The 18,096-nt window shown below is 39.4% G+C and overlaps 1 protein-coding gene, 1 long non-coding RNA gene and 2 other non-coding genes across 4 annotated transcripts; 3 read left to right on the forward strand and 1 right to left on the reverse strand.

Annotated features, from left to right (window-relative positions):
• The first annotated feature begins 1,337 nt into the window (after window positions 1–1,337).
• On the forward strand, window positions 1,338–12,991 carry LOC133212966 (uncharacterized). Its single transcript, XR_009725662.1, has 3 exons — window positions 1,338–1,465; window positions 10,748–10,977; window positions 12,581–12,991. It is a non-coding gene; the product is annotated as an uncharacterized LOC133212966 (long non-coding RNA).
• On the forward strand, window positions 1,691–1,763 carry TRNAA-AGC (transfer RNA alanine (anticodon AGC)). Its single transcript has one exon. It is a non-coding gene; the product is annotated as a tRNA-Ala (tRNA).
• TRNAA-AGC (transfer RNA alanine (anticodon AGC)) lies at window positions 2,243–2,315 on the forward strand. Its single transcript has one exon. It is a non-coding gene; the product is annotated as a tRNA-Ala (tRNA).
• MCM4 (minichromosome maintenance complex component 4) lies at window positions 6,619–17,743 on the reverse strand. The gene is made up of 16 exons (XM_061354841.1): window positions 17,541–17,743; window positions 17,202–17,360; window positions 16,308–16,471; window positions 16,130–16,225; window positions 15,880–15,975; window positions 15,700–15,795; window positions 15,111–15,249; window positions 14,132–14,352; window positions 13,508–13,628; window positions 11,861–12,120; window positions 10,660–11,025; window positions 10,183–10,310; window positions 8,617–8,824; window positions 7,691–7,919; window positions 7,453–7,586; window positions 6,619–7,090 (listed from the first exon to the last, which is right to left on the reverse strand). The coding sequence occupies exons 1-16, from the start codon at window positions 17,611–17,613 to the stop codon at window positions 6,998–7,000; spliced, it is 2,583 nt and encodes an 860-aa protein (XP_061210825.1). The 5' UTR covers window positions 17,614–17,743; the 3' UTR covers window positions 6,619–6,997.
• Between the last annotated feature and the right edge of the window lie 353 nt (window positions 17,744–18,096).

The raw sequence follows: 18,096 nt of genomic DNA on the forward strand, positions 1-18,096 counted from the left end.
TATCACCATTTATGGAGAGAAACCATTTATATTTTCCTAAGCTAAATTCTAGGTATTTCTACCTTTTTCTGTTGATTCACTTAAAGTAGTATTGCATCTTAATTATATGGGGTTACTAAAAACATTTCATAAATTAAAAAATTCAAGTATAGTCATACTGACTGACTTTGCAGTAAGAAGCACATTGGCAAAGCTCTATTCCCAGTTTATTAAATCAAGGAATGTTTTCTGGATTCAAAGAATGAAAATATGGTTTACAGTGGGAATGGTTACACTGAAAATTATATAATGAAAGATTTCTCACTTTCTGTTCCAATGCAGAAGAGAAAGTTCTGCCAGTAAAGGAGAATGTGTGCAGTAATACAGTAATACATGTATTGGCATTTTTCTCTAGTGGATTTAACTTGCTGGATGACAGCATCCAGCCAAAAGAATAGAAATTACAAAATTAAGCATCAGACACTTACAACTAAGGTAGCACTTCAAATCCATCACAATCCAGATTAAGGCCAACATGTGGAACTAAAAGTACAGCATCACTGTGAACATTCTCTTAGAATGTAAATATTCTCCTGCCTTACCTCAGTCTCTGCGCAACAGTAAATAAAAAATTGTTCTTACAATTTCATGCACAATATTGTAATTGACTTTACCTCACTGAAGTTAACTTGACGGGGAAAACAAATATACAAAAGTGGTTTCAGTCCTGCTTGCAGGTAGACGCCATAGGCTCTTAATGGCCCACTGCATGTCTGCAGCTGGGATCTTTTCCATATCGTATTTCACAAGGTTGAGCTCTATGTACAGTTTTCTTTATCTAGCCTAGGCAGTCAGAGTTGCTGTCAAAACAGCAGATAACCTCTCCCTGGTTTTCACCCCCAAGTCTCACTATGCTGCCACTGAGAAGGCCTAAAGCTTGGATAATTCAGCTCACAGAAAACCAATTAATTTGATATTCAAGTCAGATAAGGGTGAGGAAAGACCTCTGCAATAGTTCTATTCTCAGTAATTATAATTTGTATTTCATAAAATTGACACCTCATTGTTTTGTGAGCTTGAATTTGTTGCAAGTTTTCATGTAGGATGATGAGTAAAACTTTCTAATTTCCCCACCTGGTTGTGAAAATTTCCTTATCTACATGGCTGGAAATAATTCTGAATTCCAGGTTTTCATTTCTCTTGGGTTTTTCAGCTGTGAAGGGTTTGTGTCCACATACTTTCATTTAACACACATCACTTCAATGCATCTCTTTGGCAACATCAGTATGAACTGATGCAAGGTAATTTAATCAGGTTTGATTTTTGCTTTCCTAGGGTATGTCAGAGCAAAGGTGAGTGCTGTATTCTCTTTATGCTGCTCCACCGCATTGCCTGTGATGTGACTTCCCTCAACATAGGAGTGCCAGTCCTCTTCAGAGAAGGATAAATCTAGTGTGAGTTGCGTGGCACTGCAAGGCTTCAGGTGGTGAGTTTATCATGCAAGTTAGCATGAAGTGCCTTATTGTGTTACTTGGGAGTTTGTCCTCTTGGACACATAAGAGGCAAAACTCAAGGTCAAATGGTACCAAGTGTTCTGAATGACTACCCTGGGGCTACTGCCTGTGATAAAGAAGCAGGCAGTAAAACAGAGGTAATTTTTATTTGCAGTTGTCACACTCTATAGTTACAGGACAGAAAGGGTTCTTGAGGGGGGGAATTAGCTCAAATGGTAGAGCGCTCGCTTAGCATGCGAGAGGTAGCGGGATCGATGCCCGCATTCTCCACTGTTACATTTTTTTAGTGGTGGGATTAAAACCAGGTTACTATAAAAGATGCTTGTGTGTATTGAACTGGAATTTTGGAGTAAATAAGCTTATTTCCTATATGCACATGATTTATTTCTTAAATGCTGCCGTATATTTGACTAAAATAAAATAACTCATTAAAAAACTGACTTTGGGCAGGTTTTTTGGGAAAAAACAAATGCTGGAACATATTTCTTCTCGTAAATTGCAAATAATAAAGTATTACTCTATTTATTCACCTGGAAAACATGTCTTTTCTTGTTTGTCTTGTTTCTTACTATGTCATTTGGAAATATTAAGTAAAATATTACAAATTTATTATTTGACACCTCTTTTGGAATTGAAGTTGAATGTATTGTCATTTCTGAATAGACAAGAGGAAGAGAAAAAAATTTGATGTGTGGAACTGTGTATGTGTGGAACTGCAGAGTTCTGTGATCCTGCTGAGAAAAAGGGGAGGGGAATTAGCTCAAATGGTAGAGCGCTCGCTTAGCATGCGAGAGGTAGCGGGATCGATGCCCGCATTCTCCAGTGTTTTGTTAAACAGGAGTTGTTACACCTAGAAGTATTTCTTCTAAACAGGAATTCCTAAGCAGGAATTGTTGCACCTAGAAGTAGAAAACAAAATATATTAACTTTTTCGGTAAACTGTTGGTTTTGCTTATATGAGGGTAAAACTGATTTTGTCCTTTTCTTCCTCAGTGTGTTTTACTACCAAAACCAGGATTTTGTAACTGTATATGTTAATCCTCTGTCACAACTGTTGGCTCTTCATGGCCCGTTAAGGCAATATAATTAGTAGGTCTTCTGCTCAGATTTTATGAACTACTGCTTTTCATAGTAGCAAATACAGTGCTCGTTTCCCTATCAATTTGGAGTCCAAAGGTGCCAGTCAGAAGGGGAGTCTGGTTGTGTTTATTGCATAGACAAGCTGTACTTCTGAAACCTTACAACCCACAAGTAACTAACTTTTTTATTTTTTCAAGCATTAAATTATGCAAGCTGGTGCCAGGCTGTGTAAACTTTGTTGTAAGGTGGCCATGCAAACTGAGAACTGGATGACAGCCTCCATATGTCTCGTCATTCTTTTAACTCTACTGTCAGTTTACCTCACAGATGATGAAACCCATGCATTTTAAGTAAACTACACATGTATTTTTACAAGAGTACATGTGGTCTTGTAGGTGTCAGAAAAAATACAAAATGCTTACTTTCTTCAGCCCATATCGCTGCCTCCAGACAGCAAGTTACATAGCAGCTCTAATTATGAAATCAGATACAGTGCAAAAGTGGGATTGAATCACTTCCCTGACAAGCTATTTGACATGCAGTCTTTAGTGTACTTTCTTCTTTTCCTGAGATAATCCTGAAGTCCTGCGGCCTTCAAGGAAGATAAAATTGCAATTCCAGAGTGACTGCCAAAAATAAAGACTGAAGTTTGATGAGGCCAACTGGAACTCAGTCTCAAGGAGTATATGATCTCAGTTATGGTAAGCATAGGATTATCTTGATAATTGTTTCTTAGGAGTTTACATCTGTTCCTACTGAAGCACCTAACAAAACTGGGGATGATTAGATTGAGTCACTTCTCAGTCAGATCTGTGCTTGCAGAGAAATGGAAGTACCACCTCTGAAACCAGTAACAGGGGTAGCAAATGACATCTTTTGGTCCATCTTGTACTGATTCCCAACCACCCTGAGTAGCCAGTGATTGTATTTTGTGCTAGGAAAACACAAGAGTACCATTCTATTTCACCAGAAAATTCTCTTTAAAATAAGAGAGCAGATAATTTCAACTATGGTCTCTCAAAGTGACTTACTGCAAAGTTTTGCCAGTAGGCCTGTAACTTCTTTTAATGCCTTTTGTAAAATGTATAGAAGACTAATGCCTTTTTTTCTATGTTGCTTCTGATGTTAATAATATGAAGTTTCTGGCAGGAGTGCTTTCCCCTGGTTGCATATTCCAGTCTTTAAATGACTTGAGTTTTTTGTTTTGTTTTTTTACATGAGCTTACTTATAAACGCTAACAGCATAGTGTAAATACAGCAGTAAATTATGATACAGAGTTTGAGGCTATTGTATAGGGTAAGGAAAATATTCCCAGTTTATTACTTTAATCTTTTCATTTGTGTACAGTTCAGATTAGCATATGGGTGATGAAGATCTTTTGCTCTGCTTTTTTTTTTTTTTTTTACAAAAATACTGTTTATAAGCATTTCCATTCTATCTACCTAATGATGTATTGGCACTTGCAGTCGTTTCTTATAAAAAAAAACAAACCAAAAAATCACTATCAACTACTACGTACAGGCTTTCAGAGCCACCTAGTGGGGTTATTCTGCAAATAACCCCGTAATCACTAAACACAGTAATTAGCATATCCATTTTACTTTAAAAACCAAAGAACTAGAAGATGCAAAGAATCAAATCGAAAGGGAACTGAAACCCATTTTACACACGAAAACTTTCTTCCATTTCCTAGAACACTTGATTTTTGTGGCTGCATGATTCAATAGGCACTTGAATTTGCAAGTAGATGAACAGCCCAATTTGTTTAACAGTAATAGTTTCCATACTGACAGGCAATTTTAATTTGAGGAATTTTGCTGATGTAGCCAGATGCATCACTTTTGTTTTTCTTTTTTTTTTACCACAAAATCAAATTTTAAACACATATTTAAGAAACTTTCTTGGTGCTGTTTTGTCTGACAGGAGGAGGTACCAAGCAGTTAGGAAGGATAGTCTTGTAGCTGCAAGAGTGGAAAAACGGGAGACAAACGTTTATGAACTGAGGTAGTACCTCAGGTACCAAGCAGTATGAATTTTAAAAAGTATGTAAGTGATACTTTCCAAGAAGCAAAAAGCAACTGTGAAATCAAGGTATGTTACCGTTGGTGAAGAAAGAGGAGGAAGGCATGAGATGGTTGTTTTCTAAGCAAAATACATAACTAATAATATGGCAGCAAGAAAAATGAGATGCTATAAGACAAGAGCCATAGAGAACCTGATTCTGCTATTTAAGGGAGTTTAGAATTTGTACAGGTTTTTTAAGAGAGGCATCAAGCTCCCAGGATCTTAGCTTACCAACTTACCTATATCTAGCTTTAAAGCCTTGAGTAAGGGAACCTAGACTTGTATAGAAAAGCACAAAATGAACTACATCCAGTCCATGAAAGGCAAGAAGATGAGGTAATAGTGATTTGTTTAGTAATCGACAAGACTGGGGAGAGAGGGTTGTATCTTAACCTGATCCTTCATATATATGCTGTATTTTTAACTCCAGGATAGACTGAGTTCCTTCCTTATACTAAAAAGCCAATCACTGAAATTTCAACTACAAGTAAATGGTATCTTGCTCATACAATGAGCCAGTAGTAAGAAAAATTAGGTTTTAAGGTGCTCCCCTTTCACATGGAGATTCTCTTCCCTTCTGTCAGAAGCAGTGGCACAGAAGTACTTACTTCAGCTTGAAAGGGCTAAGTGAGCTATCTGTATCTCTGAGTGAGACTCCTCTCAGAGCTGGTGAACTCTCAAGTTTAAGTTTGAAGGACTGTCACCGAAAAACTGACAACAGGGCCTGGACTGAAGATTGCCCATTCCTCAAGGCTCAACCTTTGCCTGTTAAAAAATTCTGAGATGTTTCAAGTGAGTATTTCACTGAGCTCCAGGGAAATTTTTAACAGGTATACTTTTATGCATGTTTGTCTTTTTGTGCATGTGTGTAGATTGATTTAGATACCCTGTAACACAGCATGGATGTTGTCCCCTTAGACCTGTAATTAAGTCACTGCTGCTAGATCTTGTGATCCACCTTAAACTGCAAATAACCTTAGTCGACTGCTAAATATAGGCTTCGAACTGCTGCACAATGCTGGTAGCTCACAAGCCATGTAAAAATCACATCTGTGGTAAATTGGTACTTCTACAACATCATACTAAGATCACTTTTTGCTGATATCTTAGATAGTGATTCTTTAGGCAATCCTAATTGATTACACATGTAACCCTTTAGGCATAAGCCATTGTCCAAGTCTGAGGCTAGGACTGGACCACCTAGTTGCACCGAAACTCCAGGAGTTCAGAAAGCAAGGGGAGTCCAGTCTGAACATTGTGACTCAACAGGAGGGTCTCCTTTATCCTTTTGTATCTTTAGTCTGTGTACATCATTAAATCAATTCTAACTTTATTTTCCTTTGTATGTTTAACCCACGTAGTACCTTGCCCTTGAAATTTGCTAAGTTGCATTTTCACAACTCCGTATTAAAACTACTTTTGCTGGTATCTTTGGTGATTCTTTGAGTAAGTCAAAACCACTCATTTGTGACACTGTACCATTAGGGAATGAATTAGGGAACTGTCCTGCTAGCTTGGCTGTAAGAACAATAGCAGCCGTTGAAGTGCAATGGCAAAGAACATCTACCCCAGCTAGAATGTGGGAAGATTCTCCAGTCATGTGCTACTGGACCTTGTTCTTTCAGGACAAATTATATGACATTACACCCATGATGGGTATCTCAATTTATCCTGTTAATTGACACAAGAAAACCTGGTTTCAAGTAGAATCTATCTGCCTTTTTTACACTGAGGGTACTACCAAAGTACTTTCAAGTCAGACAGATGAACAAAAAAAAAAAGCAAAGCTCCTTTCACGTTCCCACAAAGAACTTCCTAGAAATCACAGAATTCTAGATGTAAAAGTGCTCATTTTCATTTTAAAAGGCTCTTAGCATTCATTTCAAGTAAAATAACTTTATTTCAATTACAGCAATACTAATAGTGAAATTGCATTTACTAAAAAAAGAAGTTATTTAAGACTAATTTTTACAATTCAACTTGAAATATAACCTTGTTTGCATGTTCTACAAAACCTCATGAAAACACATAGCACTCAACACATTTAGTAATTACATGGAGCTAAAATGTAAATAGCGTTATTCACCTGATGACCTTCTAGGTCCTCCTTATGCTAGGTATCTTGCGCTGACAGAAGTGCCCCATAATCATTGTTACACTTGTCAGAGCAAGTGCTAGCCCCAAATCTTAATCTTGCAGACAGGTAATATTGTAAGGCAAAGTAAAGCCATGACAGCTGGCTGGCAAGCAAAAGCTGTGCTTGTCATAGCAAATGATAGTCCCAAATCTCAAAGATCTTACAGACTGACACCATCTTAAGCAAAAGCTGTGACAAGTCAGCGCACAAGGAAAGGCTAACTTAAAGCAGTCTAACAGTCTTCCCAGTCACAGTCAAGAAGTCATCATCAGCCAAGGCACGAAGCGCTTCTTCAAACATCTCCTTCGTGATAGCCTTAAAGAAAAGTAAATCAAGTAAAGATGGGGTCCAGGTAGGGGGTTAAATACTTCAAAGACAAACAGAAATGCCTTAAATCCTACCAATTTTCTTATCATTGTTTTTAAGGTTTAGCTTCTTTTTGCAATTTGAAATCTGGCTAGGAATCCTGAAGCTGATTCTGCAATTTCAGAAGCCAGAATAAACTACAATACAGCAAAGATTCAACTCATTTATCTGCAGTAGAACTGGCTTTCTGATAATGTCAGCTGAAAAACTTAAAACGTCTCTCTCCCTCCATAGTGTGGTTTTAGGACAAGAATGTTGATTTGGAAGAACACCATGCTTTTTAAAATTAATGTAAAAATGAAAAAACTTACTGTATCAGACTGTGCTCGGAGATCATCAAAAAGCTGTTGGTACTTCAACGCTGGTGTTTTACCCTTTGACTGGATAAGCTTCCTTAAGGCTTGAGCCAACTCCTCTCTCCGCTTACGAGCTGTTGCGCTCATTCCTGAGAAAAGGAAAGAAAATACCTTTCAGAAAACAACTTAGGAGGACAGGTTAAGTTACAAAAGCCCAAGAGTACCCCAGATTTAACACTATGACATCACAAACCTGTAGTGAGAATGGATATGTCGACAATTCCGGTCCTCGGATCAGTAGCAGATTGTTTCAGTGCTTCCCGATGGAGCCGTTTTGCTTCTTCTACATCAACTGTTTCAACTTTCTCAGAAAAGCGTACTTTAGCATGCGCTTCTGCCAGTCGGATCAGAGACTCAAGTTGTCGAGGATATGCAGAAACCATTCCCCTGCCACTCCCAATCTTCCTCATGTCCACGTATGCCTGAAGAGGAGTCATTAAATATTTCAGGAAATCCAGTTACATTCATTATTTTCAGACTCCCCTTCATCCCCCACCTCTGATTTCAGAATATAAGCAATTTCAGCTAGCCATTCTAGATAATGTATTTTACTCAAATATTGTCACAATTCATAGAATCATAGAATAGAATCAAAGAATAGTCAGGGTTGGAAAGGACCTTAAGATAATCAAGTTCCAACCCCCCTGCCAAGGGCAGGGACACCTCACACTAAACCATGTCAGCCAAGGCTCTGTCCAGCCTGGTCTTGAACACCGCCAGGGATGGAGCATTCACAAAGGATGGACGACTGTATCACGTATACTACTTTCTGTTATAAAGCAATTAAGCCATGATGATGAATCAAGGTTTGAATCACTTTTAAAATGTAGGACTTGTCATTACAGACTCAAGTATGTAAGACGTATGTATTTCGTTCAGTAGAACTTTGTTTTTTATGTGATGGAACCAAACCAACACATTGGAAAGCTAAAGATTAGAGTGCAGAATGACTTGTATACCAATCCCTCTTTCCTTTTAAACGCTGGCAATTTTTAGAGATTTTTTGAAGGATCTTACAGAAAAGTTGTATGTAAACAGAAAGTGTACATACTAGGGGATTTTGCCAGTTTTTGACAACCTGGGAAAGACTCTGACCATTCTTAAGAGCAATTCCTTTACCTCAATCAGGGTTTGGCCTGCTTCTTCACTTAACCTGGGATTTACATAGCTACGAGCATATGCAATGTAATCCCTCAATACTGCCATATCCATGTAGTCCTCCTCCATCTTTTCTTCAGTTTGGTAGTAAAGGGAAATCAAATGGCGAGCAAGACGTCTGTCATAAGCTTCATCACGTGGATCCAACATCAAAAAGATCAAGTCAAATCTGAATGGTATAGGAATCCAATATTAGTGTGTCTACTTCCTTGCCATGGAAAATAGTTTGGGGAGTCTTGACTTAACTACAGGTAGGAGTTACTTGACTATTAATTCCTACTCTTCAGTAGGAGTTGCTCTATTAAACTGAAAGGGTATTGTTTTTCTAGAACTCTGAAAGTGCAGAATAGCACAGCGGATTTGCTTTCATCCTATGGACTTGAAACACTGAAAGTGAGATGTTCTGCAAAATTCAGATCCTGTGTTCAAGGCTGGCAGCTTTTGTGTTTTAAAAAAAAAAATCAACAAAAACCAATCACACACACACAGAAAACCTACACAAAACCCCCTACACACATACCAAATACAGAGGACAAACTTGCTGCTAAAGCAACTGCCCTGAAAGGTAACAGCAGACAAGGCACATACCTATATAGTTATTTCACTGATCTAAAAAACAAAGAAAAGCATAAATAAATAAAAAAACCCACCAAACCACACTTCCTGAAGTGGTTCTTCCAAAATCCTGAAGAAAATGGTTTATAATTTTACAAACAAGACGCTCAACTATACTGAACTATAGGCAGACACAAAGAATAGATTTTTAGCCAGTCAGTCACATATTTTCATAAGCTTAAATCCAATAAATGGTAGAATCCAGATGCTAACTAAGCCTAGTTTCATTCAGTACACCTGCACCAAGGTACTATTTGTCACTAGGTGGCTAAATTAAGCAGCTCTTAATTGAGCTCTAAGCTGCAAGTGCAGAATATTCAGTATACCACTGTACATCAAATTTCCAGTTAGTGTGGGAATTCTTCACAAGATGCAACTGCAGCACATCATTTAATCTTCTATCACCAGACACTAAATGTTTCTTTAAAAGCTATTGCCTGCCACCTCCACAGCTGAATTTAACAGAGCATAAAGCAGGCACAATCTTCAAAATCTATCACAAATTCCCCACTGTCAGTGTTTCACTTCAAAAGTTCCATGGAGCCAAGGAAAACATCCTGAGTTTTTTTGAAGTTAACAATACCGTAAGTTTCAGAACAACTCTTCTAGGAGATAATTAGGAATCAACAGAAAACCAATACCACAGAAATAGAGATCTCACAGATCTCAGTATAGCTTTTCTTCAATGTGTAAGAACCAAAAGGCAGTTCTCTGCTTACACAGAAACTGTAAGAAAAGCATTTAAAGTAAGTGCTATAGAAGGTTTCCACTACACTACAAAGAACAGAATTATTCTGTTCTATTACATTTAATAATTTTCAGAAGACATACATTTAATAATTTACATACATTTAATAATTTACAGAAGACAACACCTCATAAAAATAAGATATGCAAGCAGAAGCTCAGTACCTTGACAACAGTGTATGAGGAAGCTGAATGTTTTCAATAGTAGTCTTTTTTGGATTCCACTGTGATTCTATAGGGTTAGCTGCTGCTAGAATAGATGTACGAGCATTCAGTTGGCAAATAATTCCAGCCTGTCAAAGTGAAAAACATTCTGAAACCAGCTGCAACTATGTGCCACCAAACTATCCTCCCCCCTCCCCACAATTTCATAAGATCATTAATATTATTAAATGGGTTTTGTAGTAAAAAAAAATGCATTGCAAAGGCCTTTTGGAGTAAAGAAAGAACAAAAACATCTGGAAATAGTAGAGTTTGCTATGAAAGCTGTATTCTTTTGTAAATGAGTTTTTACATAATCTAAGACTGACAACAACAGAAAAGTATAATCCTTTGTTCTTCTGGTAACTTTTCAGTTTCAGCTACATAGCATATACCACATACTACATGCTTCGTGGAAAGAGCATGGAATTAAACACGTACCTTTGCAATGGAGAGAGTCTGTTGTTCCATTACTTCATGCAGTACTGATCTTGTGCTTTCATTCATTTTATCAAACTCGTCAATGCAGCAAACGCCATTGTCACTGAGGACTAGAGCCCCCGTCTGAAGAACCAGTTGCCGTGTTTCTGGATCCTTCATTACATATGCAGTAAGACCAACAGCACTTGAGCCTCTGCCAGATGTATACTGACCTCGAGGAACCAGGTTATACACATACTGGAGTAGCTGTGATTTGCTAGTACCAGGATCACCACAGAGAAGAATGTTGATCTCTGCACGAAAATTGCCTCTTCCTGTGTGAGTGAAATCCTTTCTTGATCCCCCAAAAAGCTGAAGCAGAATGCCCTATAAAAATACTCTTCTTTAAAAAATCAGAACATCACCTCTTGTATAGCTAACAGAGCAAATCTAACTGTGAACCAAAACTTCTAAGGGTTTGTTCTTTATATGTATCCTCATTTCCAGTTAATTACAAACATACAGTTAAACTGCTATGTCCTACAAACTCAGCTTTATTTCCCAGTATTTCCATTTCAGAATGAAATCATTGTATGGTTTTTAATTCAATTTCTAGCCATTTTAGAAACCTGTGAACCAGGATAATGTATAAATCTATAAAGAAAAAACAAAGGAATATACTTGAAGAGGATTGTTTAGTGTCTGACATAACCTTGAGAATGACCACAGACTGTAGTTTTTGCAATGATAAAGTTGTACTACCTCAGTTGAACGTATTATTGAAACAGTCCCTTCTTGTATATATCTAAATAATTGCTTTGCCATTCTGGAAGTTGGGGTCAACCAAATGTCATTTTAAAGCTATTGTTCTCTTGTGGATGTCTCTCTTAAGCAGTCACTATGTGCTTATTATAGTACTTATTCTTTGATCACCACCAATCTGAACATTCAAGAAACATCCAAGATGCATCCTGCAACTTGAAGTTTTCCCAGTTCTGCTGCTTTCTTACCTTTTTGTTATCTTTCCTCTAATTAACACTTCTCTATACTGTGAAAAGAGTTACAACACACTTACAACTCCATCCTGACAAGAGCATGCCATTTTAAGACTGCTCAAGATAGTTTTCTGAATTTTGAAGGCTTAAGTCATTTTTATAACAAATAATTACGAATGTACTTGCATATAAATACAAATCTTACAAGAGAAATACAGAATTTTCACCTTTTTGATATCTTCATGCTCGTAGATACTTGGAGCCAGTGCTGAAGAAAGTCTGTCATATATGTCTATTTTTTTAGAAAGCTCTTTTAGCATTCCCACACGTTCCTCTGTAAATATTTTTTGCTCTGCTTCCTCATCAACACCATGCAGGCGTTTTGAATCTGTTTTGCGATAGTGTATGACATCAATGTGCGTATTATAGATGGATTTTACAGTGCTGATCCTTGGATTAACTCGAATTGGGACTGCCCTGTAGATACCTAAATACAAATTTTAATCACAGCATTAGATATGAAGATCATGGTAATTCCAAAATCTGAGAATTTTACATGTTCCCTTGAGAAGTAAAGCTTTTCAAAATACCCTAATTACTTTATTTATTGTATTTATTTAATAATGTATTTCCCAGTACAAATAAATCATGTAGAAACCAATGGAACATACTCAAGTTACGGCACTATTTTTGCAGGTACATGTAACATTCTTATCACAAGTATTCTCAACAAGGAAAATGCTTAAGAATTTTGGAAAAAAATTAAGGCTTGATGCTTTTGGAAGTCCTGCTCCAACAGCATTCCCCCAGTTCTAAGTGCCAAGTTTAATAATAGTTTTATAATGCATCTCTAATAGCTAGTAATACAGCAGTTGTTTAAAACAATCGTTTATAAAACATGGTTGCATTATCACTACACTTACTCTATGTTACCACTTTTCTGACAGTAGACACCATTTCATATACTGCCTCTTCCTCACCTACATTCTCAGAATGACTGAAGCATCAAGGTCAGACAATTCACTCCAGTATGTTCATGTTTCCCTTGTACCAAAGGAGCCCAGAACTGGACTGCATACTCCAGATGTGGCCTCACCAAGTGCTGAACACAGGGGAAGGATCACCTCCCTCAACCTGTTGGCAATGCTTCCCTTAAGACAGCCCAGGAAGCTGCTGGCACCAGTCATCTGTTCTAGCAAGCCCCAATTCCTTCCAGTTTTGCTTTTGTCTGCAAGTTTACTGAGGGTGCACTCTGTCCCATCATTACATCCACATCATTACTGAAGTTATCCAACAGAGTCTGACCCTAGTATTGACCCCTGCGGTATACCTGTGGTGACCAACCTCCAGCTGGACTTTGTGCCACTGATCATAAAGCTTTGGGCCCAGTACTTCTGCCAGTTTAAAATCCATCTCACTGTCCACTTCTGAAACCCACACCTCATCAGTTTGTCTATGAGGATGTTACAGGAGACGGTGATGAAAGCCTTGCTAAAGTTGAAATAAAGAACACCGACTGCTTCAGCCATCTCATTGTAGAAAATTATTAGCCACTGTGAATACATGCTGACTACTCCCAATCACTTTTTTGTCCTTCATACAGTTAGAAGCAGTTTCTAGGATTATTGGCTCTATCACCTTCCCGAGGTTAAGATTAGGTTGACTGATCTGTAGCTCCCCAGGTCTCCTCCTTGCCTTAAGAGCGACACTGGCTGTCTTCCAGTATCTTAGCCAGTTACCATGACTTCAAAGATAACTGAGTGGCCTTACAAAGACAGTGGCCAGCTCCCTCAGCACTTGCAGGTGCATCCTATCAAATCCCTTTACAGGCAAGATCTGTGAAAGAGGATAGAAATACTCAAACCAAACTTTACCTGTGACATTAACTCTGTCACCTGGCTGAACTTTATCGACCAGATCATTGTGAGCAAATAGGACAACTGTATGTGGGGTCTGTCCTGCTGGCATATCTTCAGGGGACTCCTGCAGTTTGACCTAGCAAAAACCACTGTTTTAGTTTCAAGAAATAAAAGCTTCTCCACAAAGCATGCAACAGAATCTTGTTTAGCACGGTTTCCAGAGTAGTTCTGAATCTGGAACATCACTCAAGAACAAAATGCCCCCATCCAAACAGCAAAACTGATTACTAATGAAAAGATATGATGAAAATGAGAATTCTGCTAATTGCTACTGGTATGGTTAAAATGCTGTTACAGACAATGCTTATCTAGTCCAGGTACAAGTGGACATACTATATATAAAGTGGTTTCCATATGGAAACATCCAGATGTTCATTTCATTATTTTAGGGCATTTCTTCTCCAAAGTATACTGATACTTCCACTAAGCTGTTTCACCCATTTTAATGTTCCAAACACTCTTCCCATTTCAAAACATTCAGTCTCAAAGATATGTATGTTAATGCTACTGATGATACAGAGGGGTGGGGGAGCAAAAACCAGAAACTTTCTTTTTAGTCACTACCTAAGCACAACATACCATCTGTTTGTCAGAGAACATGGATCGATTGTGGATGAGCGCCATACTGTGCACTGTGTTACAGTTCTTGCATACTGATGGTTCAGCAATCCTACCACGATCGATTTCTACTCTGGTGGTGAAAGCGCAAACCTGGCATTTAAAGAATGCTTCTTGCATCTCAGGAATTAACTGTGAGCTTCTGATGACCATACCACTGATGGTGATAAGCTGATCGATATCTACAAAACATTGAGACTTGTGTCATGACTTCATACTCTTAAAATTTAAAGTAACCTTCAAAATTACATGTGTTAACTTTTAGGTGGCAGGTAGACGTTCAGTTAGGTACTAGTATTTTGCCTAAGACAAAGCAAAAAGAATCATAAATGGGTAATACATATATTCTAATTTACAGGAATATTTATACAAATGAAAGAATCCTTCACTCTCACAGAACTAAGAATATAAGTAGAAGCTCCAGGGAGACCTTAGCAGCTTTCTAGTACATAAAGAAGCCTATAAGAAATCTGGAGAGGAACTTTTCACAAGGGCATGGAGTGACAGGATAAGGCTTTAAACTGGAAGAGGTAGATTTAGATATTAAGAAGAAATTCTTCAGTATGAGGGTGGTGAGACACTGGAACAGGTTGCCCAGAGAAGTTGCGGATGCCCCATCACTGGCAGTGTTCAAGGCCAGGTTGGATGGGACTTTAAGCAACCTGTTCTAGCGGAAAGTATCCCTGCCCATGGCAGGGGGGTTGCAACTGGATGATCTTTAAGGTCCTTTCCAACACAAACCATTCTACGATGCCAGGAAAGATTTCCTTTACAGACTGATTATTTTGCATTTGGGCTCTAAAGCATTTGTTTCTGAACAGACTTACACAAACACAAGACACTGGTCTGGATGGACTATAAGTACAGTTTTATACAGTCTTAACAATAAGTCTATATAAACCCTTAAGATTATTTTCTAACACAGTAATCAAAAGTTTACCTTCAGGATTTAGATTTCTCATATTTGTAGTCTTCAGTGCATTATATGGCCTTACTTGAATCTGATGTTCTAATATTGAATCAGGGTAACGATCAAAAAAGATCTCATTGGCAGCCATGTCAAACGTTGGGATAACTTCCTGTGTGAAATGGTTAGAAACAGTTAAGCTTAAGTTTTCGAAAAGTAAATAAATTATAGAATTAAATACTCTGCATAAAGCACTTTCATGTTGATGATCAGCCAAGGATGACTAAAAGTTATCCCAGCTGAGCATCTTCCTATGTAACAGAAGACTTGCTGTTTAGATTGGGTTTATTTATTTGTGTATTGCAAAGAGGGGGAAAAAAAATAAAAGGCAAAACTCTGAACATTGTAGCATTGTAGTTTACCAGCTAATTTTGCATGCATGAGGTGCCCACTACAGTATCTGTGATCAACCATTAGGAAGACATTTTACATTAAGTAAAATAAAGAAGCTACAGAGATAACACTGAACATACGAAGCACACACTCCATCTGAACAAACAGATCACAAGCCAGAAATACAAAAAGGCCACTTGAAAGCCAGAAAACAAGCACGCTACTTCACCTGAGGGTAGCGGATGAGTTGCCTGTAAAGGTTTTCATCAAATGCTTTTAGATGGTCACAATTTACATTCAGGAATGGTTCCCCAATCATATTAATCTGAAAGATAGTTGAAAAGAAATCTTTAGCTCAATGGTACACAAGACTAAAAAATGAAGTTAGATTTCAGTGGGTTACAAATACCTCTTCAAGTCGTTGCATATAACGGGGCTCATTGAGATCCAAGCCAATGTCTTCATCCTCTTTACCTACTGGATCAATGAAGCGCTGAAGAAATCTCTGAATGTCAGAGGTAATAAGGAGACAGACAGGAAAGATGAGCAGAGTTTAGTAATATGAACACCAACTTTGTATCGATGTCAACTAATATTTGCTTAAGTCAAACTAGCTTTTCATTTAAAAAGAGGAAAAAAACCCCAAGTTGTTAACCTACCTGGAATTTTTCTTTGCACGAGGCTACATTAACATCTGTTCCCCAAATGACAAGCTTTTGTCCAAGAGACTGGTCAGTTGCTATATCCTCAGCCGGCTGCGTGGAAACAAAATAAGCATACACAAATGTAGTTGTCAAAAATAAGTTTCAGATACAAAATCCCAAGACATCTACCTACCCCATCTGAGTGTAAATCGACTTGTCTGGCTTTACGGACAGACCCGAGATCTGGCCTCTGCCTAATTGGAGTTCCTCGGATACCGCTTCGTGGGGTACCCTCCACCCTGGAACTGGGTGTGCCATATGTCAGAGGTGAACTGATATCGAAGTCAAGTGGAATACCTATTAGAAAAAAAGTATGATTATCAAGACATTTTGCATTACCGAGACATTTAGAGCAGACTAAAATTCAGCCTCTGCATTTGTCTCGTCATTCTTTTAACTCTACTGTCATAAAACAAGCAGCATCAATCGATTCCAGAGTCTTGTTAAAGCAGAAACAGTAAAAATGTTGCAAGTCTACCTAGAACTTTGCATTAACATCTCTTCCGAGAGACCCCAAGCTCGAGGAAAGCTTAGCTAGAGAACTTTAAAGCAGTACAGCATTTTACAGCTACACTGGTGTTCAAGCATAAGAAGTCAAACTGTAGCATTTTAGATGAAATGCATTCTTCAGTATTTTGGGCCTGCAAAACAAGTGTCATAACAGTTACCAGCTACTGCAATGAAAACCAGTCCTGTTTATAGAAATAAGAAAGGCATTTTAAGGCAACCAGTCAAATTATGTCTGCATTCATAATTTGACTGATTTATTGTATTCTAGAAACACATGAAAACATAAAGCATAACCCCTGATACATACTTCCCAAGATGGCTGAAAGCTACAACAGCAGATCTGCACCTTTGACACTGACTGTGTTCCTGTTATGTTCGCTATGACAAATTCAAATTGAAAACTTGAGACAAAACTATTTTTCCCACCCCCTCTATCTTCCCCCCGACTGTTTTTCGTTCTCCGCACCGGCTCGCTAGGCAGCAGCAGTGGAGCTGCCCAAGCCCCGGCGTACCGTACCGGAGTGCTGGAACTGCGGAGGGCTAGAAAAGAGCGCATCAGGTCCGCCGGGGCTCTGCAGGTCGGCGGGCGGGGAGGTGGGCATGGGCTGCAGCTCTCCGGTGGAGGTGGAGTCGTCGGTCCTGCGCTTCTGCGAAGCAGGAGACCGAGCATCCTGCGCTGCAAGGCACAAAGCAGAAACGGAGGCGACGTTCAGATGGTCGCGCTGCCGCATAAGGCGAACCGAGGAACGGGCACGGCGGCGGACGAGAACGCCCTGCAGCCAGCACCCACCCGCTCCCTCGGGCCCGGCCGCCTTCACCCCGCCCCGAGCCGAACCCTCCCCATTGAAACACTTACGAGTCGACGGATTGCTGCCCCGGCCGCGCTTGCTGCCGCGGCTGCGGCTGGGGGTGGAGGCGGGCGACGACATGGCGCTGCTGCGGCTCCCGCGGCGGTCCTACCCGTGGGGATCCGACGAGAGGAAGGCAGCTGCGGACGCTCTGCTCACCGGCCGAGCTCCGACCAGCGGATTCTCCTTCCTACCCCTTCACGCACAGCGGATAGACTGTGTCTAGGGACACAAGCCGATCACACCTGGATAAACGCAGCGACACTGGCAAATTCCCCGCCAAGCGACTCGCGTGTGCGCGCGCTCGCGGGCTTTCTGGCCAATGGTTAGGCGCGATCGCAACGGGAGCACCCAACGGAGACAGGAAAGGGGGGATGCAGAACGGAGAAGGAAAGGAGGAAGGAGATAAACTTTCCTGCCCCCCCAGCTGAGGGTCGCGCCGTGCTCGACTTCCTACAGTAAGGACAGAAGTATACTTGCAGCGTACTCCCTATGCTACGAGACGGAGGCTGTCCTCAGCAATGGCACATTACACACTCCCTCCCACCTCTAAATAGAACAGCC

This window comes from Neopsephotus bourkii, unplaced genomic scaffold (assembly GCF_033783945.1).
Source record: "Neopsephotus bourkii isolate Nb327-2 ecotype Australia unplaced genomic scaffold, CSIRO-AGI_Nbou_v1 NB_753, whole genome shotgun sequence".
NCBI classification, from domain to species: Eukaryota; Metazoa; Chordata; class Aves; order Psittaciformes; family Psittacidae; genus Neopsephotus; species Neopsephotus bourkii.

Coding starts and splice junctions, on each gene's coding strand:
- MCM4 (XM_061354841.1), bottom strand. CDS start 17,613: ATGTCGTCGCCCGCCTCCACCCCCAGCCGCAGCCGCGGCAGCAAGCGC. Junction 16,472..17,201: donor TCCGCAGTTCCAGCACTCCG/GTACGGTACGCC, acceptor TTTTTCTAATAG/GTATTCCACTTGACTTCGAT. Junction 8,825..10,182: donor CCTCATACACTGTTGTCAAG/GTACTGAGCTTC, acceptor TATACCATTCAG/ATTTGACTTGATCTTTTTGA.